General features: G+C 39.1%; 2 protein-coding genes across 2 annotated transcripts in view; one reads left to right on the top strand and one right to left on the bottom strand.

Moving 5' to 3' along the window:
- The first annotated feature begins 701 nt into the window (after nt 1–701).
- Nucleotides 702–8,523, top strand: nfs1 (NFS1 cysteine desulfurase). Its single transcript, XM_036560067.1, has 13 exons — nt 702–1,033; nt 1,350–1,426; nt 2,715–2,831; nt 3,026–3,109; nt 3,289–3,441; nt 4,009–4,102; nt 4,202–4,336; nt 4,497–4,654; nt 5,932–6,037; nt 7,024–7,105; nt 7,191–7,274; nt 7,355–7,444; nt 7,604–8,523. Exons 1-13 carry the CDS (start codon nt 919–921, stop codon nt 7,665–7,667), a joined length of 1,359 nt encoding a protein of 452 aa, XP_036415960.1. The 5' UTR covers nt 702–918; the 3' UTR covers nt 7,668–8,523.
- Nucleotides 8,524–8,720: 197 nt separating this feature from the next.
- Nucleotides 8,721–24,074, bottom strand: part of dvl1b (dishevelled segment polarity protein 1b) — a 44,775-nt gene continuing 29,421 nt past the window's right edge. The window contains exons 5-15 of the mRNA XM_036560066.1: nt 22,067–22,205; nt 21,813–21,906; nt 21,473–21,542; nt 21,243–21,382; nt 18,894–18,970; nt 18,726–18,793; nt 16,856–16,933; nt 16,619–16,753; nt 16,345–16,512; nt 15,648–15,863; nt 8,721–10,653 (exon numbers count right to left, since the gene is read on the bottom strand). Of these exons, the coding sequence (XP_036415959.1) occupies nt 10,145–10,653; nt 15,648–15,863; nt 16,345–16,512; nt 16,619–16,753; nt 16,856–16,933; nt 18,726–18,793; nt 18,894–18,970; nt 21,243–21,382; nt 21,473–21,542; nt 21,813–21,906; nt 22,067–22,205 (1,694 nt within the window). The 3' untranslated portion in view covers nt 8,721–10,144. The remainder of the gene's footprint in view (nt 10,654–15,647; nt 15,864–16,344; nt 16,513–16,618; nt 16,754–16,855; nt 16,934–18,725; nt 18,794–18,893; nt 18,971–21,242; nt 21,383–21,472; nt 21,543–21,812; nt 21,907–22,066; nt 22,206–24,074) is intronic.

Raw genomic sequence — 24,074 nt, 5'->3', positions numbered from 1 at the left:
CCACCCAAACAATGCCTGCTTTGTGGTGGTGCTTTGGAGGTCCTGACCATTGAAGAACAGGTTAAAAGGGGGCTAACAAAGTATACAGAGAAACAGATGGGCTAAAGTAATTGTAGATCTACAGAGTGCTTGTATATGCTAAGGGAACCTAATAAAATGCACAATGAGAGTAGGACTAAGAGTACACTGTCTTTTTATGAAAGTGAATGTCTTTTTGAAAAAGTGAAAATATTATTATTATAAATAAATGTATAGGATAGAAACTACTTCTCTTCTAGCCTTTTCTCTCTGCTGCCTCGCACACACACAGGCACGTATTCAATATTAATTCAAAGGCTTTTAAATATTCGTATGTCCACGTACTGATTTTGACTATAGACATCACAACGAAATCCTTTGTGTACATATTTGTACCCGGGGAGGCTTTTAAAACTATCAATATCGTTGGGTAAATACCTTTGGTAGCTATTACTTAGTTTAGGATCGGAAAGCAAATCAATGGTATCATCCATGTCTACTACAGTCTGCGACTCTTATATAGAGCAACGCAGTCTGTTAATCAAAAGTGAAATTTCTATTGGCTGATATTTCAGATTTCCGGTTGAGACGACACGCCTTTTGAATTTTGAACCACTGAATTTCGCTTACGTCAAATCAGCCCGCCTACAATGCAAACATGTAACCAGTCAGAGTTTCGGTTGACAGCGTTTATCCGTCCACAGTACAGTCGCGTCTTGTGTAAGCGCCGCTCTCTGGGCGCTCTGGGTGAAGCGAGTCGAATTTAGTGTGTCATGCGCTCTGTGCTGGCGCTATTTGGATAACGGCAGTACTTAGCTGCAGGGAAACTTTATTTCCTGCGAGTGACTATTAACAACCCACTTGTAATTTTTCTGTCGCGAATAAACCAGTCGTTGCTTAATGATGATGAGCAAGAACGTTACGAGGACGCTTTTGAGCTCCATACGTGGGATTTCTTCAAGCCTTCGCCTGAATTACCCGCAGAGTTCTGTCAGTGCCTCGAAGAGAGATAGAGGTAACTAGCTAGCTGGAGTAATTTACTAGAAAATCCCTTAAAAGCCATGCGGTAGCTGTAATCTCCTCTCTCCTCATGACGCACTTCAATTTGTTCAACGTGCTGTTGCTAGCCTCTGCTAGCTACCTTGCTAACTCGCTAGCCTGAGTTAGCTCGATAACAGTTAGCTAGCCTCTCGACTTTTGTTTAATGACATAAGCTGAAAGTGTTTTCAACGAGAAGGAAGCTGTTTGTTAACTTACCAGTTTTATTGAATATGTGAAGACTAAACTGCTGCTTTTGAATGACTTACTTGTCACTCATACTGCCTCCACAGAGGTGATCAAAAGTAGGGAGCTGGAGAAAGATGAGCTCCGACCGCTGTACATGGACTTTCAGGCAACAACACCGATGGTAATGTATTTTCTGTAATGGCCATAACTATTTTTTTTAAACCAGAGGTAGGTTAGTAAAGTAGTCTAGCAGAAAACAACTTGAGAAGGAGTAAAAAAAGTACCAGGTCATCGTATTACATACAGCATCTATCGGCAAAGGAAATTTGAGGGACGCTCCGACCGAAATGAAAAATTTAACCTCGCTGTATTTGTTGTAAACATGCCTATTCAGCTCCTAAAACAGTGCCACTATAGTATCTAAAACTAGACACCCTGGTTTAAAGGCTAGGAACCCCCCTTTTGGTGGGGGTGTATATTCAAGGTGGAAGTACATTTTGAAAGACTACAAATGAGATGGATACTTTCAGGAGGGCTGTTTGATTTTCTCTTTTTGTCGCTCTTTCTTTTTTTATCTCTCTTTCTTTTTGTGTCGCTCTTTCTTTCTCTCTTTTAACAGAAGTTTGATGACCAATATCACTAACGCTAGCTCGCACCACAGATGTGTATGTATTAGCTTTTAGATCTATGGCCAGTAATCACGATTTGTTGAGTACTCTGGATTCCCAGTAGTTGTGGGATGTGTTTGCATAATGCATGGTGGGTATTGTGCAGTTGTATTGAGTGAACGTTGATGGACTGTTAATTGGGTTTCTGTAAAACCAGTGTGCATCAGGGGTGCAATTGCTACACTTCAGAATACGTCATAACATAACAAATAACATTTATGCTAGTTTTAGGCCGAAATACCCCTGTAAGATTGTTATGGCCTATTGTTTTTGATGCAATTGTTCTGAAATAAAATGCTAAACCCTAAATCAGAGTTGTGAGCAACCTGAAAACAGTACAGCGCTGTCACCAAAAACATTAATTAAACATTTAAAAATTAATTAGTAACTAAATGTTAATGGCCAAAATGTCACTTAGGTCAAAAAGTAGATAACTTTCAGATTTACATGAGTATTGGAAAAAGTATTATTTCAAAATATTCCCCATAATCCATGTTTTGTTTTTTTTTTTTACTTAAGTACATGTAACTAGTTACGATTATTTCTGCTCACCTCTGCTTAAAACCAAAAATGTGTGAATTAGATGTTAAACGGTTAGAGTAGAAACTTTTTCATACAGGTAGATATGGTTTTTCTCAGATACATTTTAGTGTTGGAATAATGTCTGCTGTCAGTAGAGAAAACATTTCAGTACTCTTGGGTGGCTTGTGCAACTCATCTGATTATAACGTGATTGGGAGCTGAGTCATGTTTGGTTGTCATTGTTTTCAAGTACAATATTGTTTATTTCTGCCTCTGCAGGATCCCAGAGTTCTGGATGCTATGCTCCCTTACCAAGTGAACTACTATGGCAATCCACACTCTAGGACACATGCTTATGGGTGGGAAAGTGAGGCTGCAATGGAAAAAGCGAGAAAAGTTAGTTAATTGCATCCCGAAATGGTTGTTTTTGTTGGCCATCTCTGCAAATAGTTTCTTTACTTCTTTGTTTCACCATTACATTGGTTTTGAATAAATAGCTGTGCTTTGCTTATGCAGTCCAAAGCAAAATATTTTGGTTAAGCCAAAAATGCATTGCTTATGTAAACATCGTTGTTTATTTCCACTTCCAGCAAGTAGCAGATCTTATTGGGGCTGATCCACGAGAAATTGTGTTTACTAGTGGTGCCACAGAGTCCAACAATATGTCAATCAAAGTAAGTATTTTCTAACTTTCTAGCAAGAGAAGGAGTATGACGTGAGGTTAAATGTTATTTTGGACATGCATAAAGCAGCATATTGTTTAAGAATTACAGTCAAGTACAGGCTAAATGTATCAAATACAGTCATGGGACAGGGAATGACTATATTTTACAACGTTCTGTCTTGTCCCCAGGGTGTGGCCCGCTTCTATAAGGCCAAGAAGAAGCATGTCATCACCACACAGATCGAGCATAAGTGTGTGCTGGACTCCTGTCGTGTCCTAGAGTCTGAGGGCTTTGAAGTAACATACCTACCTGTGAAAAGCAATGGTCTAATTGACCTCCAGGTATGATTTATTGCCTCTAAGAAGAACAAATGATATGTCCTTGATCTTTGTGTCTGTTTTTGGTGCTGGCAATGCTATTTTAGGTAAGAAGTAGGTACACACTGTTTAAAATGTTTACTCTTTTCCAGCATATTTCGACAAACAGATACCCAGTCTTTATTTAAACATTGTTGTTAGATAAAACCAATAATTTATTTAATTTAGGTGTCAGTTCTTAAATTGTAACATTTTTATCATCGTTTTTTATGCTGCTGTCGGTTTTGTTTTTTGTTTTTATTTTGTAATATTTATCTATACATATGGCTTAACTGAAGATCAAATACTGATATGTTCACATGACAAAAAAGGAAACATTTCATGGGGTGTACTTACTTTTTAGCACAGCTTAACTGAAGATGTTCACGTCAAAAAGGGAAACATTTTATGGGGTGTACTTACTTTTTAGCATGACTGTAGGGCATGTCACTTGTCATGACACATTTCAAGTTCATTCTTCAACTTATTCAAAATCAGAGATAGATTATGACATTGTGGGTTCTCACTGCTCTCTTTATTCTGCTTTTTCAGCAACTAGATGAAACAATACGTCCAGATACCAGCTTGGTGTCTATCATGATGGTTAACAATGAGATTGGAGTCAAACAGCCAATTGAAGAGATAGGTAATTCTCCACAACTTTCAGTTGTACGCTATAATTAGCTGTACAACATTCAGAATAGGGCACTTTATTGGCCTGATATTCTCATGTTTTCTCTGATAGGTCACATCTGTAGGTCCAAGAATGTGTTCTTCCACACTGATGCAGCCCAAGCTATTGGAAAAATCCCCATCAATGTCTCTGACTTAAAAGTGGATTTGATGTCCATTAGTGGTCACAAAATATATGGCCCCAAAGGTATCACATGCCTTTTGTTAATAGTGCTCATCTAAAGACAGTAAATCTTTGATGAAGAGAAAATGTAAGCATTCTGGGCAATATTGATACCAACATGTTTTTTAAATGATGTGATGGATACATAGGAGTGTCTGTTTGTGAGTCTGAATGCTGTTGCCAGGTGTCGGGGCTCTGTATGTAAGGAGGAGGCCAAGGGTTCGCATCGAGCCGCTGCAGAGCGGAGGGGGACAGGAGAGAGGGCTGCGCTCAGGCACAGTACCCACCCCCTTGGCTGTGGGACTGGGGGCTGCCTGTGAGCTTGCCCAGCAAGAGATGGAGGTAGAACATCTGAATTACTTATTGGTGGCTGTAGTGTACCTAAAAACTTCAACACTTTTCTAAATAATTTTTCAACAGCAAAATTTACAGGAGTAAATTCTGCTCAATAAATAAGTAGTAGATGATGTGTGGCCACTGCAGTTATATCACACCTTACAGCAACATTCAAAACGAATTGGCTCATTTTAGAGAGCAACAGCTCATTAAACCAGGACTCTGCGCTGACACACACACACATGTGCCAGCCACTTCATAAAGTACACCTCCTTGTTTCTCCTCTCATTTATTTTATGATTCATGTATTTCTTGTTTATTTGTCTATATAGGATTTGCAGTTGTACAATTGCACACTGTAGTCCATCTGTTTCTTTGCATACTTTGTTAGCCCCCTTTTATCCTGTTCTTCAATGGTCAGGACCCACACAGGACCAACATATAGCAGGTATTATTTAGGTGTGAATCATTCTCAGCACTGCAGTGACACTGATGTGGTGGTGGCGTGTTAGTGTGTGTTATGCTGGTATGAGTAGATCAGAAACAACAGTGCTGCTGGAGTTTTTAAACACATGTGGGCAGCATCCTGTTACCACTCATGAAGCAATGGAGGATGATTAACACAAACCGTGCAGCAACACATGAACTATTGTCTTTGACTTTACATCCACTAAGTGGGTTTGATAGAGTGGACAGTGAATGGACACTGTTTAAAAACCCCAGCAGCACTGCTGTGTCTGATGCCCTTGTGCAACACATACTAACACACCACTACCACGTCAGTGTCACTGCAGTGCTGAGAATGATCCACCACCCAAATAATACCTGCTCTTTGGGGATCCTGAGCTTTGAAGAACAGGGTAAAAGGGGGCTAACAAAGTATGCAGAGAAACAGATGGACTATATTCTTTAACTGTAGAATTACAAAGCACACCTATATGGTAAATGGACCTGATAAAATGGACAAAGCGTGTAGATACAAGGTAAGTGTACTTACCTTGTAATGAAGTAGGCAGTCGGTGTAAATCCAGTCACAGTGCGCACTCAAGCTACACACAGCTACACTTGTCTTTTGAATGCGTATACAGACAACATCCAGATACAGGATGCATTTTAATGCCAAGTGTATAAAGGTTTGCATAACTCTTAAGCATTTGTTTACATATTTTCAGGAATTATATTTCTAGCCTAGTTGTGTAAGATTTGCCATTGTTAGCAGGCTTCTAAAATTGGTAACAAATCATCTTATGATATAAAACTAAATAAATAACCCCTTTTTCCAGTATGACCATGCCCGAGTGTCTGTGCTTGCTAATCGCCTTGTGCAGAAGATAATGTCTGAGATTCCAGATGTTGTGATGAATGGAGATCCAGAACAGAGATACCCCGGTGAGACATATTGGCCCTTATTCAGTTTCTCAGTGTAAAAAACAGCACCTTTAATGATGCACAAACTAGTCCCCGTCTGATTCATGAAACCTCTCTACAACGTGGAAAAAGGCGGAAATTTGAGTGATAAATCTTCAATGCATGACATCAAGCGCCAGCCTACTAGTAATCATTTACATACAGTTTACATGACGTACGCCGTAATTCATGCAGATGCTTTGGTAGGGAGCTGATAAAACAACAGCATTCAGAGGCTCATGCATGGGGTTTGAGATCGAGCTGTGAGGGCACTTCTTTACAAACCGGTCAAACTTTATAGTGTTAAAATTACATTGACTGGAAAGAACAAAATGTGAAATAAGCGAAACATGTACATATATTTTTTTGAGATGTGATTGTGTGATTATTTTCCTAAAATATCATATTTAAATACTGTATTATTGTAGTGTATAAGATGCTTCTACACTAGCTGTGGTTAGCATTTTTTATTTTATGGGCAGTGTCTCAACAACAAACAAAAACAACACTGTAATGTATTTATATGGAACATGAAATAGTTTAAGTATTTGTTTATACCAATGGGCATGTAAAATAAGTATATCCCCTTTTGTACTGGATTGCCATGTGGACAAATTATTAATAGTTCTGTTCCTATCTATTTTTATACTTATTATTAGTATATTATAGATTATATTGATAATTTAGTTAGTTAATAGCAGATAAAGCATTTTTTTTTTTAGGTTGTTAAATGTTTACCGTCAAATTTACACGCACTCCTATTAGACGTGAGTTTGATCATACAGATACGCAGAAGATGAAATTGATGGATAATAAAATTGTCTGAAACTTGAATGTGCTCAATTTACGGTCAGATTAAAACATACACAAATTTGATGAATAAGGGCCATCTTGAGGAACTGATGAATTTTACAAGTATGTATGTTGCTTGTACATTAGTTTATGCTGTTTTTTTCATTGGGCTTTAGGATGTATCAATTTATCATTTGCCTATGTTGAGGGTGAGAGTCTGCTGATGGCTTTAAAGGATGTTGCACTATCCTCTGGGAGGTTAGTTATTTCTTAAATTGAAGTTACAGAGATTGTTCATTCTTTCTTTCCTGTGACAGCTATTGAGAATATCCCTTTCTTGTAGTGCATGCACCTCTGCTTCATTGGAGCCTTCCTATGTACTGAGGGCAATAGGAGCAGATGAGGACCTGGCCCATTCTTCAATCAGGTTGGTATTCATTTTGCAGTATATCTGTACTATACTTTGGTAATTACTATTAGCTAGCTGACTTCAGACATTGTTTGCAGGTTTGGAATTGGGCGCTTTACCACAGAGGAGGAAGTGGACTACACAGCTGAGAAGTGCATTCAACAGGTTAGACGACTACGAGAGATGAGGTAATATATTTACTGTACATTAGCTTGGTAGCAATCCGATTAGAATTAAATAGCTAATAAAAAGCTATGGCATACAGTCCAAGCCTGTCACCCCAATCTTAAGTTATTGCACAGTGTATAGTTTCTCTTCTGATGATTGTGCTGGTGTTTGTCCTGCAGTCCTTTGTGGGAGATGGTGCAGGAGGGTATTGATCTGAAGAGCATCAAGTGGACACAGCATTGAACCACCTCTCAGGGAGAAATGCTAGAGGATCACTGGAGTACAAATACTTTTATATAGTATTTTTGAAAACACCTAGGACTTCTCTTTCCTCAAAGAAACACGCACAATTTTATTATTTGAGAATTGAGAATGTTCATTAAGCAGGTGGTAGCGTTTTGTACTAGTGCATTGGGGTTTTAAATCGTTCAGATTGCAGAGATAGTTTGTTTCTGCTTTCTTCAGCTGACCACAAAGGAAATAACTTGTTCTCAGAATTAGGTTTTACCACAAAATACATGCACTTTGCTTATTAGTGCATATTTGGACTCTGTGGAGTAGTTTTGTTCAAATTACTGTTTTTTAGGTAATTAACACTACTAAAACAATCCTTTTCTGTATTAAGTCTTTGTCTCCCACAATATAGTATTGACTTGGAGGCTCACATTACACCTTGACCTTGGATCAGAATTAGGACTTAAGATACCCGTTACATTCTTTGGTGTATGTTTTGTGTATACCATCTTTATATAGTCAGAACAGTACCAAGGACAGATGCTGTTCTTTTATGATTAGAGAGATGTGTATTTAAGTGTGATGAGAACATACCTAGTGGTATCATTGGGAAAAAAATGTGAATTAAAATCTAAATAATCTCAGAACAGAATATGGATTGTCAATAAATCTTATCCTCATTTGTCACATGCCCATTTGTTACACATACTGAGTAAGGAGTTATCCATGCATGCAGTATGAGTCCTCATAACTTTTCCACAAAGGCAGTTTACAGTTAAACTAATTTAATCAGGTATGTTGTTGTGTAGACATCGTCACCATTCCAGTCACAAATGTATCTTACTAATAAACAACTACAAAGACATATGGCTTGGTTTTGTTTCCCCCAGAAATAGTTCAGTTGGGCCGGCAGGTGTATCTGGTATGAACTTGGATGTTCTTAATTAATTATAATTAGTAGTAGAGTTACTAATTAGTACACGTCATGTTGCTTTTTATTCAATGATTCATTGACGAGCCATAATGAGAAATACAAAAAGCAACAGAACTGGGCTACAAAACTGCTTTCAAATGAAATTGAAATTTGTATTCACACTCACATTAAATCAAATTAGCATTTTACATCAATTTACAAAAAAGTATGACCCAAACCTTTGTACATATCTTTTTATACAATTTTCTATTTCTCATATATACAGTAAAAATGAATTATGTACAACACATTTTCCCCAGTCTTTCCACAGGACAAAAATAAGACAAACCTGAAGATGTACAGTGTTTTACACTAAAAAAGGGTGCTATTATAAAAGTGCCACTTTGACAGAATGCTGCTTTAAATCATGAGCAGATGCTGTTGACTTCATGAAGAGGCTGGATATGGTACAAACGCACACAGTAAAGTACCCATAAAAAGACGTCTCAGTCTTAACTTGAACAGAACTTCCACACATTTAGCCACTAATTCTGCTCTGTTTGACACTGACAAAAACAAACATTTTATTTGCCATCATAGATTGTTCCTCCATTTGTTGACATTATTATAACCAGGTAACCAGCCCCATAGGAACTGACATAATTCTTAGCACAAAAGGGCAAGAGAGTATGCAGTGCTGTTAGCAGTGTCGTATAGCTTATGTAAGAAAAGCAACATACTTTTAAAATATATATGTATTAAGTGCTGGTTCTTGAGTCTACCCTGTAATTCCAAAGGGACAGAATGTTTGAGATGGCCTCAGTGGATATAACACATCAATGAGGTCTGTGATTAGAGGAAACCAATTAATCAGAAATCTAAATTTCACAGACTTTTCACCATTTATAGTTTTGCACAGACAACTATCATTTTTAAGCATCATGAATACTTCTGAGTGTTAAATTATAAAAAAAATACTTGGTGCAAAACAAAAGCAGCTAATGCAAGAAAGCATGAGTAAGCATTCTTAATTTCAGTGCTCAGCAAATACCGTTTTATGCCCCCTCGAGTTTTGAAATATGTGGTGACAGCTTCTGACCAGCAGAGGGTGATGCCTGATTGTCTTCAAGTCTGTTAGCCTGAATGCAGCTTGCAACAATGGAGGACATTCCTGGTGGTAATGAAAGCAGATATAAACTGCTTTTCAGGTACTGATGAACTGTTTCTGATATCTAAAGAATATTATCTAGTGGTAAGGAATACATTTTTTTCTTGGAGCATTCTCACTGGATTTCGCCTTGACAAGCCTTAACAAAATAACTGATTTCTACTGACCTCTGACTTTGGTTTAAATTTGCCCTCAACTCATTATGTGCAATTATCCTTAAAATGGCCCATATAAACCTCAAATCAAATCCCCAATAATAAATGAATCACAGTAGAACCACATTTGCTGCTGTGGGCGTAAAGCAAGACTAATGGAACAGACCAAAAAAACACGGAGGCAGAACAGAGTGAGGATGATTGGACCATGCACTGCTTTTCTTGTTTGTAATTTGGCACTGGCCCATGGTCACATTATGTCCACAAAAAACTCGCAGGGATTGCCCATGGCATGCTGAAATGACTGTCGGCTAGCTGTGAGCTCCGGGGGAACAGAAGATAGCTCACGGACTGGCGGGGCCCCTGGGGGCCCGCTGTTAATGGCCCCTTTAGGTGCAAGTCTGGCTAAACTGTAGGGAGGAGGCAAACCCGGGGGTCCATAAGAGGAGGCGTGGCTCCGTTCACTGTGTGCACAGGAGGTGCGCCCTTGCTTGGAAAAGGATGCGTGGCTATAGGAGAAGGAGGCACGGCTGTGGTGGGAGGGCACACGGCTTCGGTGAGAGTGGGTGTTGCTGTGTCCGGAGTGGGCATGGCTACGGTGGCTTAGCTGACTGGCCGAGCGCTCGCCCCGTCTACCCCCTCCTCGTGTGCCTGTTTCAGATTCGCTGCCGCCACTGCCTGTCGACTTGCGATCTTTTTCCCGAGGCATGGGTCGCTGGCTCCTCCCGGCACTGGGGTTGGAACTGCTGCTGCGGCTGCCTGAAAGAGAGGGAAAAAAAGCACATATCAAACCTGCACATAAATACTTTTCAGTGTTAATCACCTACATGACTTTGACTGAACAACTGAAAAGTGTTTTTAACTTCCTGTTCTTAAAACATTCTGAATGATCGGCAATGCCTGACAGTGATTCAATTCCTGATTATCATTACTAACAGTTCAGACAGTTGCAATGCTAGTGTCTAATGGTAAGTTATATTTAGATCAAACAGAGCAAATTACATTTGGAGTGTAGACTGCTGCAAAAGAGTGAAAAAAAAGACAAATTTACTGCAAATAATTTACTGCAAATAATTTTCCTGAATTAACCTGACTATTCTTCATGGATTTCTCCATGACCTGCCATCTCCCAATTATGTGTGTAAGTGTTCAGTAATCACCACATGAATTACAAATCAGCAAAAGCTATATTTGGAAAAATACAGATGTATGATTTGCTGTCATTATGCTGATTGTGATTTTGAACAGTTGTGTTAATGATGATCAGATGATCATAAAGAGTACCCATGGTCCCAGTGCTCCCAAAGCAGTTTGAAGTTGTTTCGACCAGACATTCTTCAATAATGCAGATTTAGTCATATGAATGCATTACCAGTACGTAACCTTTTTTAAGTGAAGGTAGAGGTCTGAAGTAGGGAACGTTGTTGCATGGCATAAGTTTTTGGATGAGTGTCTACTTCAGAGGTGTCCAATCCTTGTCTTGGAGATTTACCACCTGGCACAGTTTAGCTCCAACCCTAATCAAACACATCTGATCCAGGTAACAAAGGCTTTGAGTGACATCTGAATAATAGAGCCAGGTGTGTTGAATCTGAAACCTCCAGGGTGGTAAATCTCCAGGAGCAGGACTGGACACTCAAATTTATGTTTCAGAGAAAAACGTAAAGGCTCTATATAACCTGAAGAAGCATCGAAAAAATGGCAAAGCACATTAGCAACTGAAAAAGAGCATGTTTTTTGAAAACTATGAAAATGACAAAATGATCACCATAAATAAAAAAAAATTCTGTGACTCCTCAAAATGTAAACCCTTCCAGATGATTTTAGTGCAGAGCATAAAGCAGTTTTAATTTTGTAACTTTGTATTTATGTCTTTGTTAGAGTGCCATCCATCTCTTTGAAGACAAAAGATTTTTACTAGAACAGCACACCAGCAAAACATGCTTAGAGACAGAGAGACATGAGGTGAACCAGATGTCAAAGTAACAGCAATGCCTGAGTTACAGTGGGAAGCATGAGCATATGAGAGAGAGAGAAGGATGAGAGGAAGGGAGGCTGCCTTACCGGACACCCCAGCGGTGGGACTACCTCCTCCATCAGCCTGCCATTGCCCAGCAGAAACAGAGGGAATAGCACAGTTACATAGTGGCCCTACCTAAAAAAAACAAATCTCTCTCTAGCAACCTCCAACCTGAGCCTAATGTCAGGACATTCTTTTACAGTGTATTTGATCACCCAAATAAAGCAGGCAAAGTTTACACTTTGTTCATCTCACTTCAGTCTTTTATACTGAAGGAAAACAGGAAGTAGAAAAAGTAACATTCGAAGACCTTCTTCCAACAATTACATATTCGACACGTTCTCATTCAGAGCCATATACAACGGAAAGTGAACGTTAGGAGTCTTGCTCAAGGATTCTGATTGCTATGACAGATTTTATTGTGTCCCTGCCTGGACAGGAAACTGAACCCTAATCTCTTTGATATAATAAAAGTGAAAGGTGTTACACACTGTGTCAGTAGCTTTCAAACTGTGGGCCATAAGGAAGCTGCATCAACATTTTTTTGCTTTTCCATGAAAGCAGAGCTAAAGGAAGTTTTGGTCAGGAGGGGGAACAAAGGCCGCTTTTCCACTGTCGAGCCAAATGGTTCTCATGGCCGTACTAGCTAGCGTTAAGCCGTTCCGCGCTGGTCCGGACTCGTGAGACCGGTTACAGTTTCTGTTTCCATCTGTTGTACCGCTAAATCAGAACCAGGAAATACCCGAGAAAACACATAAACGCGTGGCTAACTGCTAATGGGCTAATAATCATGCCCACACCACTTATCACAAAACATTCCGTTCCATTCCATTGTCACTCCAACTCCAGTCTCTCTCTCCGTGCTCTCTTCTTTATCATCTAAACGAGTAGTATTTGAGCATCTGTTACTAAAACCTCGAACCTGCACTGGCGTGTTTGGATTTCCTCAGCTATGCTGTTAGGTTAACTAACCTAGCTAAGAGAGAGAAGCCGCCTAGCATTAGCTTAGCTAGCTAGGAGGTTCCAGCTCCAGGCACCAGAGAACAGGTTTAATTTCGGCTTCCTGTACCTTTAACGTCAGCCGCTCGACTTCGCTTACTCAGAGCTGAGTCATTAAAATATAAACTTGTGTCAGTAAAGCCTGTGTTAGTCAGAGTCGAACCTGTTTCTGTAATGAGCAGAGCTGGCAGCATGCTAGTTAAGCTAACGCTAACCAGCTACTCTCTACTTGTTATCAACACCGTTTAATATTAAGAAATTAGTGTTAGATTGAAGCTTTGACATTTATTGAATGGTAGGTTTAAAATCGTGCACTGCTTTCATTTATTTGCCGTCTGTCTGAGCGAACTGAACTTGTTTTTTGTTGTTTTTTTCAGTTTGAGCTAAAGCAGCAGGATGCGGTTGCACAACAGCGACATAAGCATAGAACCAATCAGCGAATAGTAACGTCGTTACGTCATCCCACAAAACGGTTCTGTGGTACCGGTTAGCTAACCGTGCTGAACAAATCGGGTTGAGCCTGGTTTTTAAGGGTTTCATGTCGAACTATGTCCGTGTGGAACCACCACGGGAACGGTTACCTTCCGTTCTCAGAAACGTTCGGCCCTGCAGTGGAAAAGACGCCCAACACTGTTTCTGTACCACGCTTGTAAAGTGCTCATGTTTGCACAAAGGGCAGTTTCTGGCTTTAAATTGCCTTTGTGAACTGAATGATGACAAAAGGGCTTCTACATATCTGTAACTAAGTAATTATAATTAAAAGATATAGGACTATTAATTTTTAATACTGACTAAATACTGACAAATTTACCACCATCATTTTATCATTTTCTGTTGTTAGAAAACATCTAAAAGCACTTTTAGTTTCATGACAGTTTTATGGCTTATTGGGTCTTGGGACAAACGCTACCTCAGCATGGGGGTCATGGCATGAAAAAGTTTGGGAACTCCTGCACTATGCTTCCAACCACCAAACTCACCAGAAAGAACAAAAAGTATACTATTTTCTTACCCCAAGTATCACAATACTATGTTATGTCTTTTTTTCTCCAACCCTAATGTTGATGTAATAAGACCATTCTATGTACCTGACAAAGTTCAAATATTTTTCTGAAAGAGAAAAAAAGAAAAATCTGACCACTAGCTAAGTAGAGCAATCTGACACTGCTAAATCAAGACCATTCCAAATGCACTCTTTCTGTTCCACCAGGCTCAATTTACTACCATCAAACACAAAATGGCACACACATGTACTTGCTGCTCTCTTTACAAACATATTTGAGGTGCTCCACTTCTAATCAACACATTATGAGAAAGACTATTTTAAAGTGAAGGAAATCTATGAGTGGAATGAGTCAGCTACAAGCGTAATGGAGAGATTAGAGTTAGAAAGTATTGTCAAAATAAGGTTCGGTGTCAATGGCAGTGCTTATGAAATGAGTGAGTAATGGGATGGTGGATTTCTTGACTTTGAAGTATATCAGACTATAAACAAAACCACGTGAAGAATGTCCAAACAGTAGAAGTGTTTCACGCTGCATATATATGGATGGTTCTAGAAAGTTTTTGTTCAGGGTTGAAAAGCACTGAAGTCCATTAATGTGCAGAGACAAAAACTTTGCATTGCTGTTTGTGGTTATGAAGTCATATGCAAAAGGTGCAAAACCCTTGTTATTGTCTATAATACCTCCCAGGCTTAGTAAGACATTTAAAAAATTGTCAAAAAATTGACAAATTAAGTAAATGTCTTTTCTCCTTTGAGCCTTAGGTTTAAATGAACATTGGTGTTGCCATTACAAGAAGTGCAGGCTTCTGTATAACAAAATAATGTCTTGGAGCAATGTAATTAAGAGTAATAACTTACTCTTTAATGAAAAGTTTAGTCTAAAATGGCCTCTTAACCTCACCTTCATCAGATGTTTTATATTGGTCTACCATCCTCCCTACAAATTAGCATCTGTTTTCCTGAGTTTAGGTCTAGCCCTTGATTAGTTAGCGATTTAGCTGAAAACAGTACTGGAAGGCAGACCTCCAAGAATTAATCATGACTATTTAAAGTACTAGTTTGCCTTTACCCCAAATGTAGTTAACCTGTCAATATATGTTTGGTGTCTAAACTTTTCTACTTTAGTTTAGCACTGGAGTCATGACACTAATATAGCTATCAAGTTATGGAAGCTTAATTAGTAAATTGCAAGCATTGGAGGGTGTTACGGCAAAAAACAGTATCACAATACTGTAAAACATTTTTACAATACGTTATTTTGTTTTTCTGAGCTGTGATAAGCTGGAACAGACAGTAGTGCCATATTTAAAAAATACTATCAACAATGAGTACAATAATGTTTACGCAATTATTAATTGTTTCACACACTGCACTGCACTAATTCCAATTAAATAAGACTGATGAAACATAATTTACAATGATGCACTAAAATACTGTCATATCAACCACCCTATGCCAGGAAGTCTACTTCAAATGACCTAACAATGTAAAGTGTACGATTTATGCATGCAGTTGGAATAATGCTAATTTGTGATGTATATGCATCAATCACTAGCTACATTGGCCTCATTGATGCAGTGCAAGACAGAAGAAGCAAACTTCAGGCACCAAATGTCTTGCCTTCATTTGGGGAAAGGGGGCAATTGTGTAAAATTGTGTATGTAATCAGCTAATCAGGTGGACTGTGTGAACACATGAACATCGCTGTGTGCAAACATGAACACTCACCCTCACTGTGCTGGCTGCCGGCACTGCCGCTGTGGAAGCTGTGACAGGGGTCAGAGTAGCCCGGAGGGAAGCCAGGAGGTGCTGAAGAGAAAGGTGGGTAAGGGAAAGGCTGGCCGCCCATGGGCCAGGGGTTGGAGGATGGAGGGAGAGGGGCCAGGGTGTCCTGTTCTGAACCACCACCACTCGAACCCTCGTTCAAGTTCAGCGAAGCCATGTCTGAGGAGAAACAAGGCAAAAAAGAAAAAAGAAGAATGGAAGGGTGCTGACATTGGTTGACAATATGGCTGCACCTTGTTTAATTAGTTTTTATTATATTATTTTAAGTACAATATATTTAACACTTAGAAGTCACAGGCACAGATATTACCAGTGGTAACAAAAGCAGTGTATAATTCTGTATTAATATTGTCTCACTTGTAGCTTAAAATGAGTGGAGAAATTCTGTTGACAATGTGGATTCTAAACTTTAAATCAACGCCCTGTTTGTGTGCAAAAGTAAAAAGATTTTATTTTGATTTAAAGTTGATGTTATTGTGCATACAGCCATATTTTGCAGAATATAAAAACATGCTATACAATTTGGCCACTTTTTGTCACTGCTTCACAACAGAACAAACTGAAAAAAGTGCAATCTGGATACTGTTGATACAGAATGTGACTTCTAAGGGTTAACCATATCTTGATGTATGTGCAGTACTTTGGCAAAGGTCTCCAAATGTGTAGTAACACTGCTCAGAAAATGTGATTTTGTTGACAGTGTGTCTCAGGTAGCCATGCTTCAGCATACTGCTGGCGTATTTTCTGGCATCCCGTCGGTCCTTGAAGCCTTCAACCCGCGAGTACAGCCAATCCACCACATCAGCACCTAGAAGACAATAGGTTTAGTCAGACATTTAAACACAAGTGAAAGACAATTTAAAGCCAGAAAGATACATATTTACACACATTATGTACAGCCACAGTTTTCTTACCTATAACAGCATTTGCAATGGTAATCTTTAGCCACATCCTGTCCCTGATTTCTAAGCCCGAGTCTGGGAGCTGCATCACCTTCACGATGGTGGCCATGTCTGTCTTCCCGACCGTTAGTGGAAGATCGTCAAACTCTGAGAAGTACAAAGAGTCTGATTTTAGACTGAAAGCTCAACTAAGTTCAACGTTCTATGTAAAAAAAGAAATAACTGTCTAAATTAATGATTGTGGCATACCATACTGTGGGTATGTTCCTGTCAGAGCTGTAGTGTGAGATATCCAAGCTGCCGGATCAATTGGACGTACAGGTTCAGCTGGTAAAAATGGGGTTAGGATTAGGGTTACAGTTAAATTACAAACGGATAAATACACAGTCTAACATACAAGCAATACATGTGATAAATTCAAGAGCCCAATGAGGCACATTTCAAGAGCGCAGTGAGGCACACTTACAGCACTTCTAGCATCTATAAGGTGCATCTGTCTAAATTCTCAAAACAAATCAGACAAAGGAATATGGTCCAATTTAGGCCTAATTATCTTGTTCTTTAGAAATTCATTACTACAAAGAATTATTCATAGGATTATCTGCAACATCATTCTTGGCTTGAAAAACAAAAACACATTGATATGTTTGCCAAATGCTATACGACCCTCACTTCTTTCCCCTGCCTATAGAGTAACTTAAGCAGTTAGCTGGATTTGAACCTTGATTTCTGCATAATGAAAATTCTGTTCAAAACCACTGAGTGATTAGCTGAATTGTCTCTCTTCTTGAAAGTTGGAAAATGAAAGCAAGGGAGCAGGAGACATCATATGAAAAGCTTTGGTGGCAGGGTTTATTTAGATCCGTTTTGTAATTCTTCTAAGTCTTTTTTCTTGAGAATTCTGCCCGGGACATTTTTGTTTAATTCCCTCAAGGTCATACGAAATTCAAATGAAGTAGTGAAACACCTCTTTGCTTAGTTTTCATATTATGAAAATATTAGTGTTACTTTCCCTTTTCCCTGTCCTGTCATTTGCCTGCATTTCTGCTTATATCGGTTGGGGTTGGACTGTTCAGATGTCAAAAATAAATGTTTCTACACTGTTAATTTCTATAGGCGATTAGTATGAAACATTAACTACTTAGCGCAACAGCATTTCTCTCTGGTGATTAGTATGAAACATTAACTACCTAGCGCAACAGCATTTCTCTCTGACTCAAGGCAAAAACAGTTAAGATGGTAGATCTAGCTAATCATTTCAATTTCTAGCTCATCATTTCAATTTGTATTTCAATTTAGACTATCAGCACACTACCACTACAGAGTCGGTACATGCATCAGTATTGCCTGATAACTGACCAATATCAGAATTGGCTTGGTATTCTATCTTGATTAAAATATTCCAGATGAGCAGATTAGATGATTGACAACTTAGGGCTCTAAGTGACACCATTAAAGACAGTTTAATTGCTTATGAGGCACACTTACAGCAGTTCTATAGAATCTGAATTACTGCTGTTAAAGTTACTTGAGCAGTTTAAGAGGAGTCAGTCCAAGGACTACTATTCTGAAAGGTACAATGGCCTTTCTTTCAGAAAAGTCACTTTACTGGCTAAACATTTTTTTTGACAAAGCAAGTGTCTTATTCTCACTTGATTAAAAAATCAAGAACCACTCAGTTTGGGGAATTCCACAGAGACATAAGACAAGGAAGAAAGTGTCTGGAACACTGTTTTGTAACTCAGTGCGTGGTTGAATAAAAAAAAAAACTTTTACTCCTGCTGTGCAGCTTGTCTATATATAAGCAGTGGATTATTTTATTTCATTATATTTTATTTATTGTGCAGGGCTTCCTAACACCCTCTGGCATCTTTTTTATTTTTGAAGTGAAAAGAAGTAAACAAAGCCTCTGCAGCTATTACTATTTTATTTTTTCTATTTTTTAAGTTTATCAAATATAAAGTAACTGTACATTGACATTTGCAGTAAAATATTATTTAAAAAAAAAATAGTTTGCTACAAAGGTTGTGCTTACTTGTTTCCATTTTAAGAATATGTAATTTGGCCAGCGGTGCCCAACCTTTGGCATAAAACTGTATGTATGTATGTGTGTGCTGACCTCTGGGTATGGTGAAGTAGCTGCGAGGGGATGGATCCCAGCACTTGGCAACAGTGAGACTAATTGGGCTGCAGGAGAGAAGCACATATTAATTCAGCTCACATTTAACATGCAATGACAGCTAAATTAATGAATCTATACCATTTAAACCCAGCTCTGTGTAATTACCCAGTCTTAGAGACAATCTCCCTGAGGATCCTGACAGCATCGTCATTGCTCATATTCTCAAAGTTCACATCATTCACCTGCATGTCAGAAAAACAGGCATGCTCATTCACAAACAATCACTACATACACAATAATAATATGCTCATTATCTCATTTCAAGAGTCGCCAGATTATTCAATCTTATATCTTATATTTACTTATATCTAATATTTACTTATCTATTTGTATCCAGATTAAACCCAGATATAAGGAATACTGGATTTCAAAAACTACAAAAATTACCTGTATTTTACCCCAGTAATCAGGTTGTTCAGTGCATGTATACTGTTGATTTAATCTCTTTAATTTTTCTCCATCTGAACATGTGCAAACATAACTGCATAGGAAAGAGCTTCTTTGGGAGCAATAAACACTGTAGACTTGATTCAACACTATACATGCACCATGTCAATAAACTAAAAAAAAGCATATAAAAAGCATACACTGACCAGCCATAATTGCAGTTCTACAATTATACACTGTAGTTCATCTGTTTCTCTGTATCATTTTTTAGTCTCCCTTTACCTTGTTCTCCAGTGGTCAGGACCCCCACACAGTAGGGATATTTTGGGTTGTTGATCATTCTCAGTGCTGCAGTGACACTGATGTGGTGGTGGCGTGTTAGTAAGTGTTGCCCTGGTGTGAGAGGATCAGACACAGCAGTGCTGCCCTGTGTCTATTTGGTGACCAAAGCTCATCTTAACTTACTTATTATGAGGGGTTTAAAAAAAGCAGCACTGATGCAGACAATGATCCACCACCCAAATAATACCTGCTCTGTGGCAGTCCTGACCACTGAAGAGCAGGGTGAAATGTATACAAAAACAAAGGTAAAAAAGGGTATCAGAATGCAGTGAAACAGATGGACTTCAGTCTGTAACTGTAGACTCACAAAGTGCACCTATATGGCAAGTGGAGCTGATAAAATGGACAATGAGTATAAATACAAGGCAGTTGTACTCAACAACATGGCCAGTTGGTGTATATATATAAGCATATGTTAACAAAAAATATACTTTGTATTTTACATTAGATTGGACACTATATCTGTGCCAAGACACCATGTATTTCTTTTTTTGGTAGGTTTACTGACAAGTTACAGAGAACTGTAGAGGTGCATGTGTCATGTATTTAGAAAAAAATGTGTTTGACTGATTCATATAGATCCCGAGGTTTCCTATTATCAGATTACTGTGCATGTAAATGTGTCATCTGAATTACTAACAAAATCACTTATCAAATTATTTTGTACATGCAAATGTATACACTGCATTCCTAGTGTATTTTTAGCACTGTTAATGTCTAAAAATGGCAAACAGGGCTGTCTGTGTATTTCTACTCCCACAGGCCACTGCTTGGTGAAATCACACTGAGCGCCTACAGGCGACATCAAATTGTCTTTCGGCTAAGCTGTTCTGCTACCAAGTCAAATCTGAAAAAAACAGACAGAAGTCACATCTACTCCTCTGAACAGCCCCAGGGGAGCTGAATCCGAACCAGATATTACACCTTTATGCTAATATTCACTGTATTACCAAGCAACACAGTGGCATCTCCCTATAAGGGAATCCATCTAATCCACACCATTACCTTCAGCCTGCCATTCAGCCAGGATTAACAAACTGCTGGAGACATTTGATGGCTGGGGCTGTGCCTGGAGAAAGCTGCTAATGCCAAAGAGCTACAAGGCAAGAACTAGAGGATGAGCAACCCCCTTGTTTCATCCTCTAAAACTGATCTCAAGGTAAAATCCTGATGTCCTGCAGTGTTTAATCGCTTAAACCCAACACTGTGGCTTCTGCCGGCTTAGCCGATCTGTGGCATTATTTTAAGATGCTTTGTGTGTAAGGGGTATAGAACGGAACATGGATGTTTTTTCCCTTCAGTTTGGTGTTCTTCACTCAAAAATATGCTATTAGGTTTTAGGATTTTTTTGTGCTTGTGTACACATATCTGCGTTTGACAAAAGCTTATATGCTGTGGGCAATGTCAAAAGCATTATAACGCTTAAACAATAACAGCTATTTGAGCTGTCTGTGAATCAGTGAACCACAATCACTGTGTTATTTACTATTAACTCCTTGAACCCCAGGATTATTACTCAGCTATTTATCAGAAGATGTATTTACTATCTATAAACTATTATTATTCAGTGCCATGAATTACTTGGTCACTACTGTGAAACCAATATGTCAGTTATACAGTCATAAGAGTGAGGAAAGAAAGTGTGAGCTCTTAGGGTTTCACTTGTTAAGTACATAGTCCCTAGGCACCTTTTTGTTCTATACAGTAAAGACAGAAGAGTAGCACCTGCAGGAGCATGTCCCCTGGCTCTATCCTCCCATCAGCTGCTACTGCTCCTCCTTTCATGATGGAGCCAATGTAGATCCCACCGTCTCCGCGGTCATTGCTCTGCCCTACGATACTAATGCCTAGGAAGTTATACTTCTCTGTAAGGAGAGAGACATAAAAGGTGGCTGGTCTGTAAGGCATAATGTGCGGTGGTATGCATACTGAGGTCTTCAAGATAAAGCTCTTACCCATATTGAGTGTAACTGTGATTATATTGAGGCTCATGGTTGAATCTGTGATACTGCTGAATGAAGACGACTACGGACAGAAAAACAAATGTTTTAAATTAAAGATGTACTAGACTTACTCATAATTGGCTATAACTCTGGACAGTCTACTAAACTGTCAATTGTTTTGGCTAATTAAGTTTAATACTGCATTTTATATATAGATTATATTGTGAAATTATTTTAAAACACTAAAGAGTTTTATTGGTTCTTGATATTGGTATCTGCCACAGCAAGGTGTAAATTATTTCATCCCTGAAATACCATATTGGTGCATCCCTGGAAAATACACATCTCTTACCCGGTCAATCTTGGGCACTTTATGTCGCCTGCGTCTGCGCTTGTGCCTCCTCATTAAATGAGAAGAGGAGCTCTGCTCTGTAGAACTGCTCAGTCTAACAACCATACAGACACAGATTGGTACGAAAGGAAGTCAGATACTGCACAACTGGGCAAAAAGTAGCATAAAGAATATGATTTTACAGTTGTTATAAAATGTAAATGTATATGTCTCATAATGATGTGCTTGAGCTTGTGTGTGTTTTTAATACTAACCTACTGGTGTCCTCATCTTCCTCACTGTCAATGAAGGAGCTGGACTCCAGCTCACTGCTCATCATGGAGGCACTGTCGCAGACCATAGCTGTGTCCCTCATGACTCGCTCGGCTTTGGAGTGACCATTCACATGCGGAACTGAAGACAACCCAAAACACACAGCTCAGAGTAAGATGTACTTCAAGTTTTTGCATGATATTAGTGCACAGAGCACTACAAAGCCCAATAGGTATTTGAACATTTGCACATAAACAAAATAAATGCACCATGCTTCAGAGCAGCCATCACATGGATAATGAATTGTGAAAAAACTAAAACAGTAGTTCTGCTTCAAACATGATGATTACATTCATGGCTTGATCACACCTTGAGTGTTACAACTCTGCTGGGTTTCATCTGTAACACGAAGACGACATGAAAAATGTATAGACAACATACATTGCTTTGGGTGTGGCTGGGCCTCGGGGTAGCAGCGGATTGGCTGGAAGGCCCGAGTGAGGCGGAGGCATCTCAGAGAGTCCGGGTGGGAGTGGGTTTTCCGGGGAAAGCCAAAACAATCCAGTACAGTCGGGGTGGCCATCCTGCCTTGCCTTTGTCTGATAGTACCTCTGTCTCTCTCACAGTCCTTCTTTTTTACTTTATACGCCCCTAAAAGCTTCTGTTTATCTTCTGTTTATCTGGTAACCACATTCTTAGTTCTCTAGCACAGGTGCATGCTCTGACCTCCAGATTGGCTTTCAAGTTCGACTGACAGCTTGTGGAGGGAAAAAAGAAGTGAAGGGCTGATGAAGAGCAATAAGAGGAGACAGTCTGAAACAGGGGCAAAGTACATACACAGGCATGGGAAAACTGAAAGTGGGAATAGGCAGGCAGCAGTGGAGAGGTCGATAATACAATTTCAATTCATTGTTTTTCTATCAAAATTGAATTTTCTGAAAACAAATATCCCTCCAAGGCCTACCTATATTCTATAATTGCTTTTCATTGAGACACGCATGAGCCATAGACTGACTTCCATTTCACCAGCAATTTAACTTAATACTCATCCAGAGTCCTGGCAGACAGGACAATCCATTACTGAACAATGTTGCACACACAGAAATGAAATCGAGATATCACGGATATTTGTGAACACCGTTAGGGGAATAACACTATAATGCATCACCTGATGAGGCAGGAAACTACTCTCAGGTTATACACTGAATCCAGTCCAACAGCTCTCAGTCTGAGTGAGGTCAAATGGGCAGTGATAGATCTGAATTAACCACTGACTATTCAGTAAACAGTCAAACAAACAAAAAACGTAGTTTTTCTTCGACTTCAGTAAAACCTTCATTATTCAAATACTGCTGATGCCAAGACCCTTTAAAAAGAACGTTATTTTACATACTTCCTGTTAAAACACATATCATTTTATCAGCTGTGATACTACAGATCATGTTTCATGTCGCTAAAGAACTATATTAGCTACCGTACGAAACATCACTTACCAAAAAGCTGCTTACGAGAATCAGATCAGGTTAAATGTCTCTATCCGTTAAAACATCACAAACAAAAAAAATCCTCCTACACATTTTTTCATATTAATTCAAAGACAGCTAATATTGTTGTCTAAAAAGGGCGAAAAAAGCATATAAAACGAATCCTTAATGGTCTTACCTCAGTCACAGCCACACAGCCACTGAGCCACAGAGGGCGAGCACAACTGCGTAAACTCTCTCGCTCGCTTCCACCAACAGACTCTTTCGTGAAGGAGCGGGTGAGCGCACTGAGTCCCTCCCCTTCTGCGCGGAGACAATGGCTGCGTCCAAAACCACATATTATACTACTATAGTTTAAATACTACACTAATACTGTACAATATACAATGTACTAATAATGGAGGCTCTATTTACCACATGCGATTTAGTATGGTAGTGGGCGGTTTTGGACGCAGCCAATGTGCGCGCGGCTCAGTGTCCATGGATTTGTTTCTCACAGTGAGATCTGAGCAATACTGATGGCCTG

Source organism: Colossoma macropomum, unplaced genomic scaffold (genome assembly GCF_904425465.1).
Source record: "Colossoma macropomum unplaced genomic scaffold, Colossoma_macropomum, whole genome shotgun sequence".
Taxonomy (NCBI): Eukaryota; Metazoa; Chordata; class Actinopteri; order Characiformes; family Serrasalmidae; genus Colossoma; species Colossoma macropomum.
This window is presented reverse-complemented; position numbering and strand designations above follow the sequence as displayed.

Coding starts and splice junctions, on each gene's coding strand:
- nfs1 (XM_036560067.1), top strand. CDS start 919: ATGATGATGAGCAAGAACGTTACGAGGACGCTTTTGAGCTCCATACGT. Junction 2,832..3,025: donor CAATGGAAAAAGCGAGAAAA/GTTAGTTAATTG, acceptor TTCCACTTCCAG/CAAGTAGCAGATCTTATTGG. Junction 6,038..7,023: donor TCCAGAACAGAGATACCCCG/GTGAGACATATT, acceptor ATTGGGCTTTAG/GATGTATCAATTTATCATTT.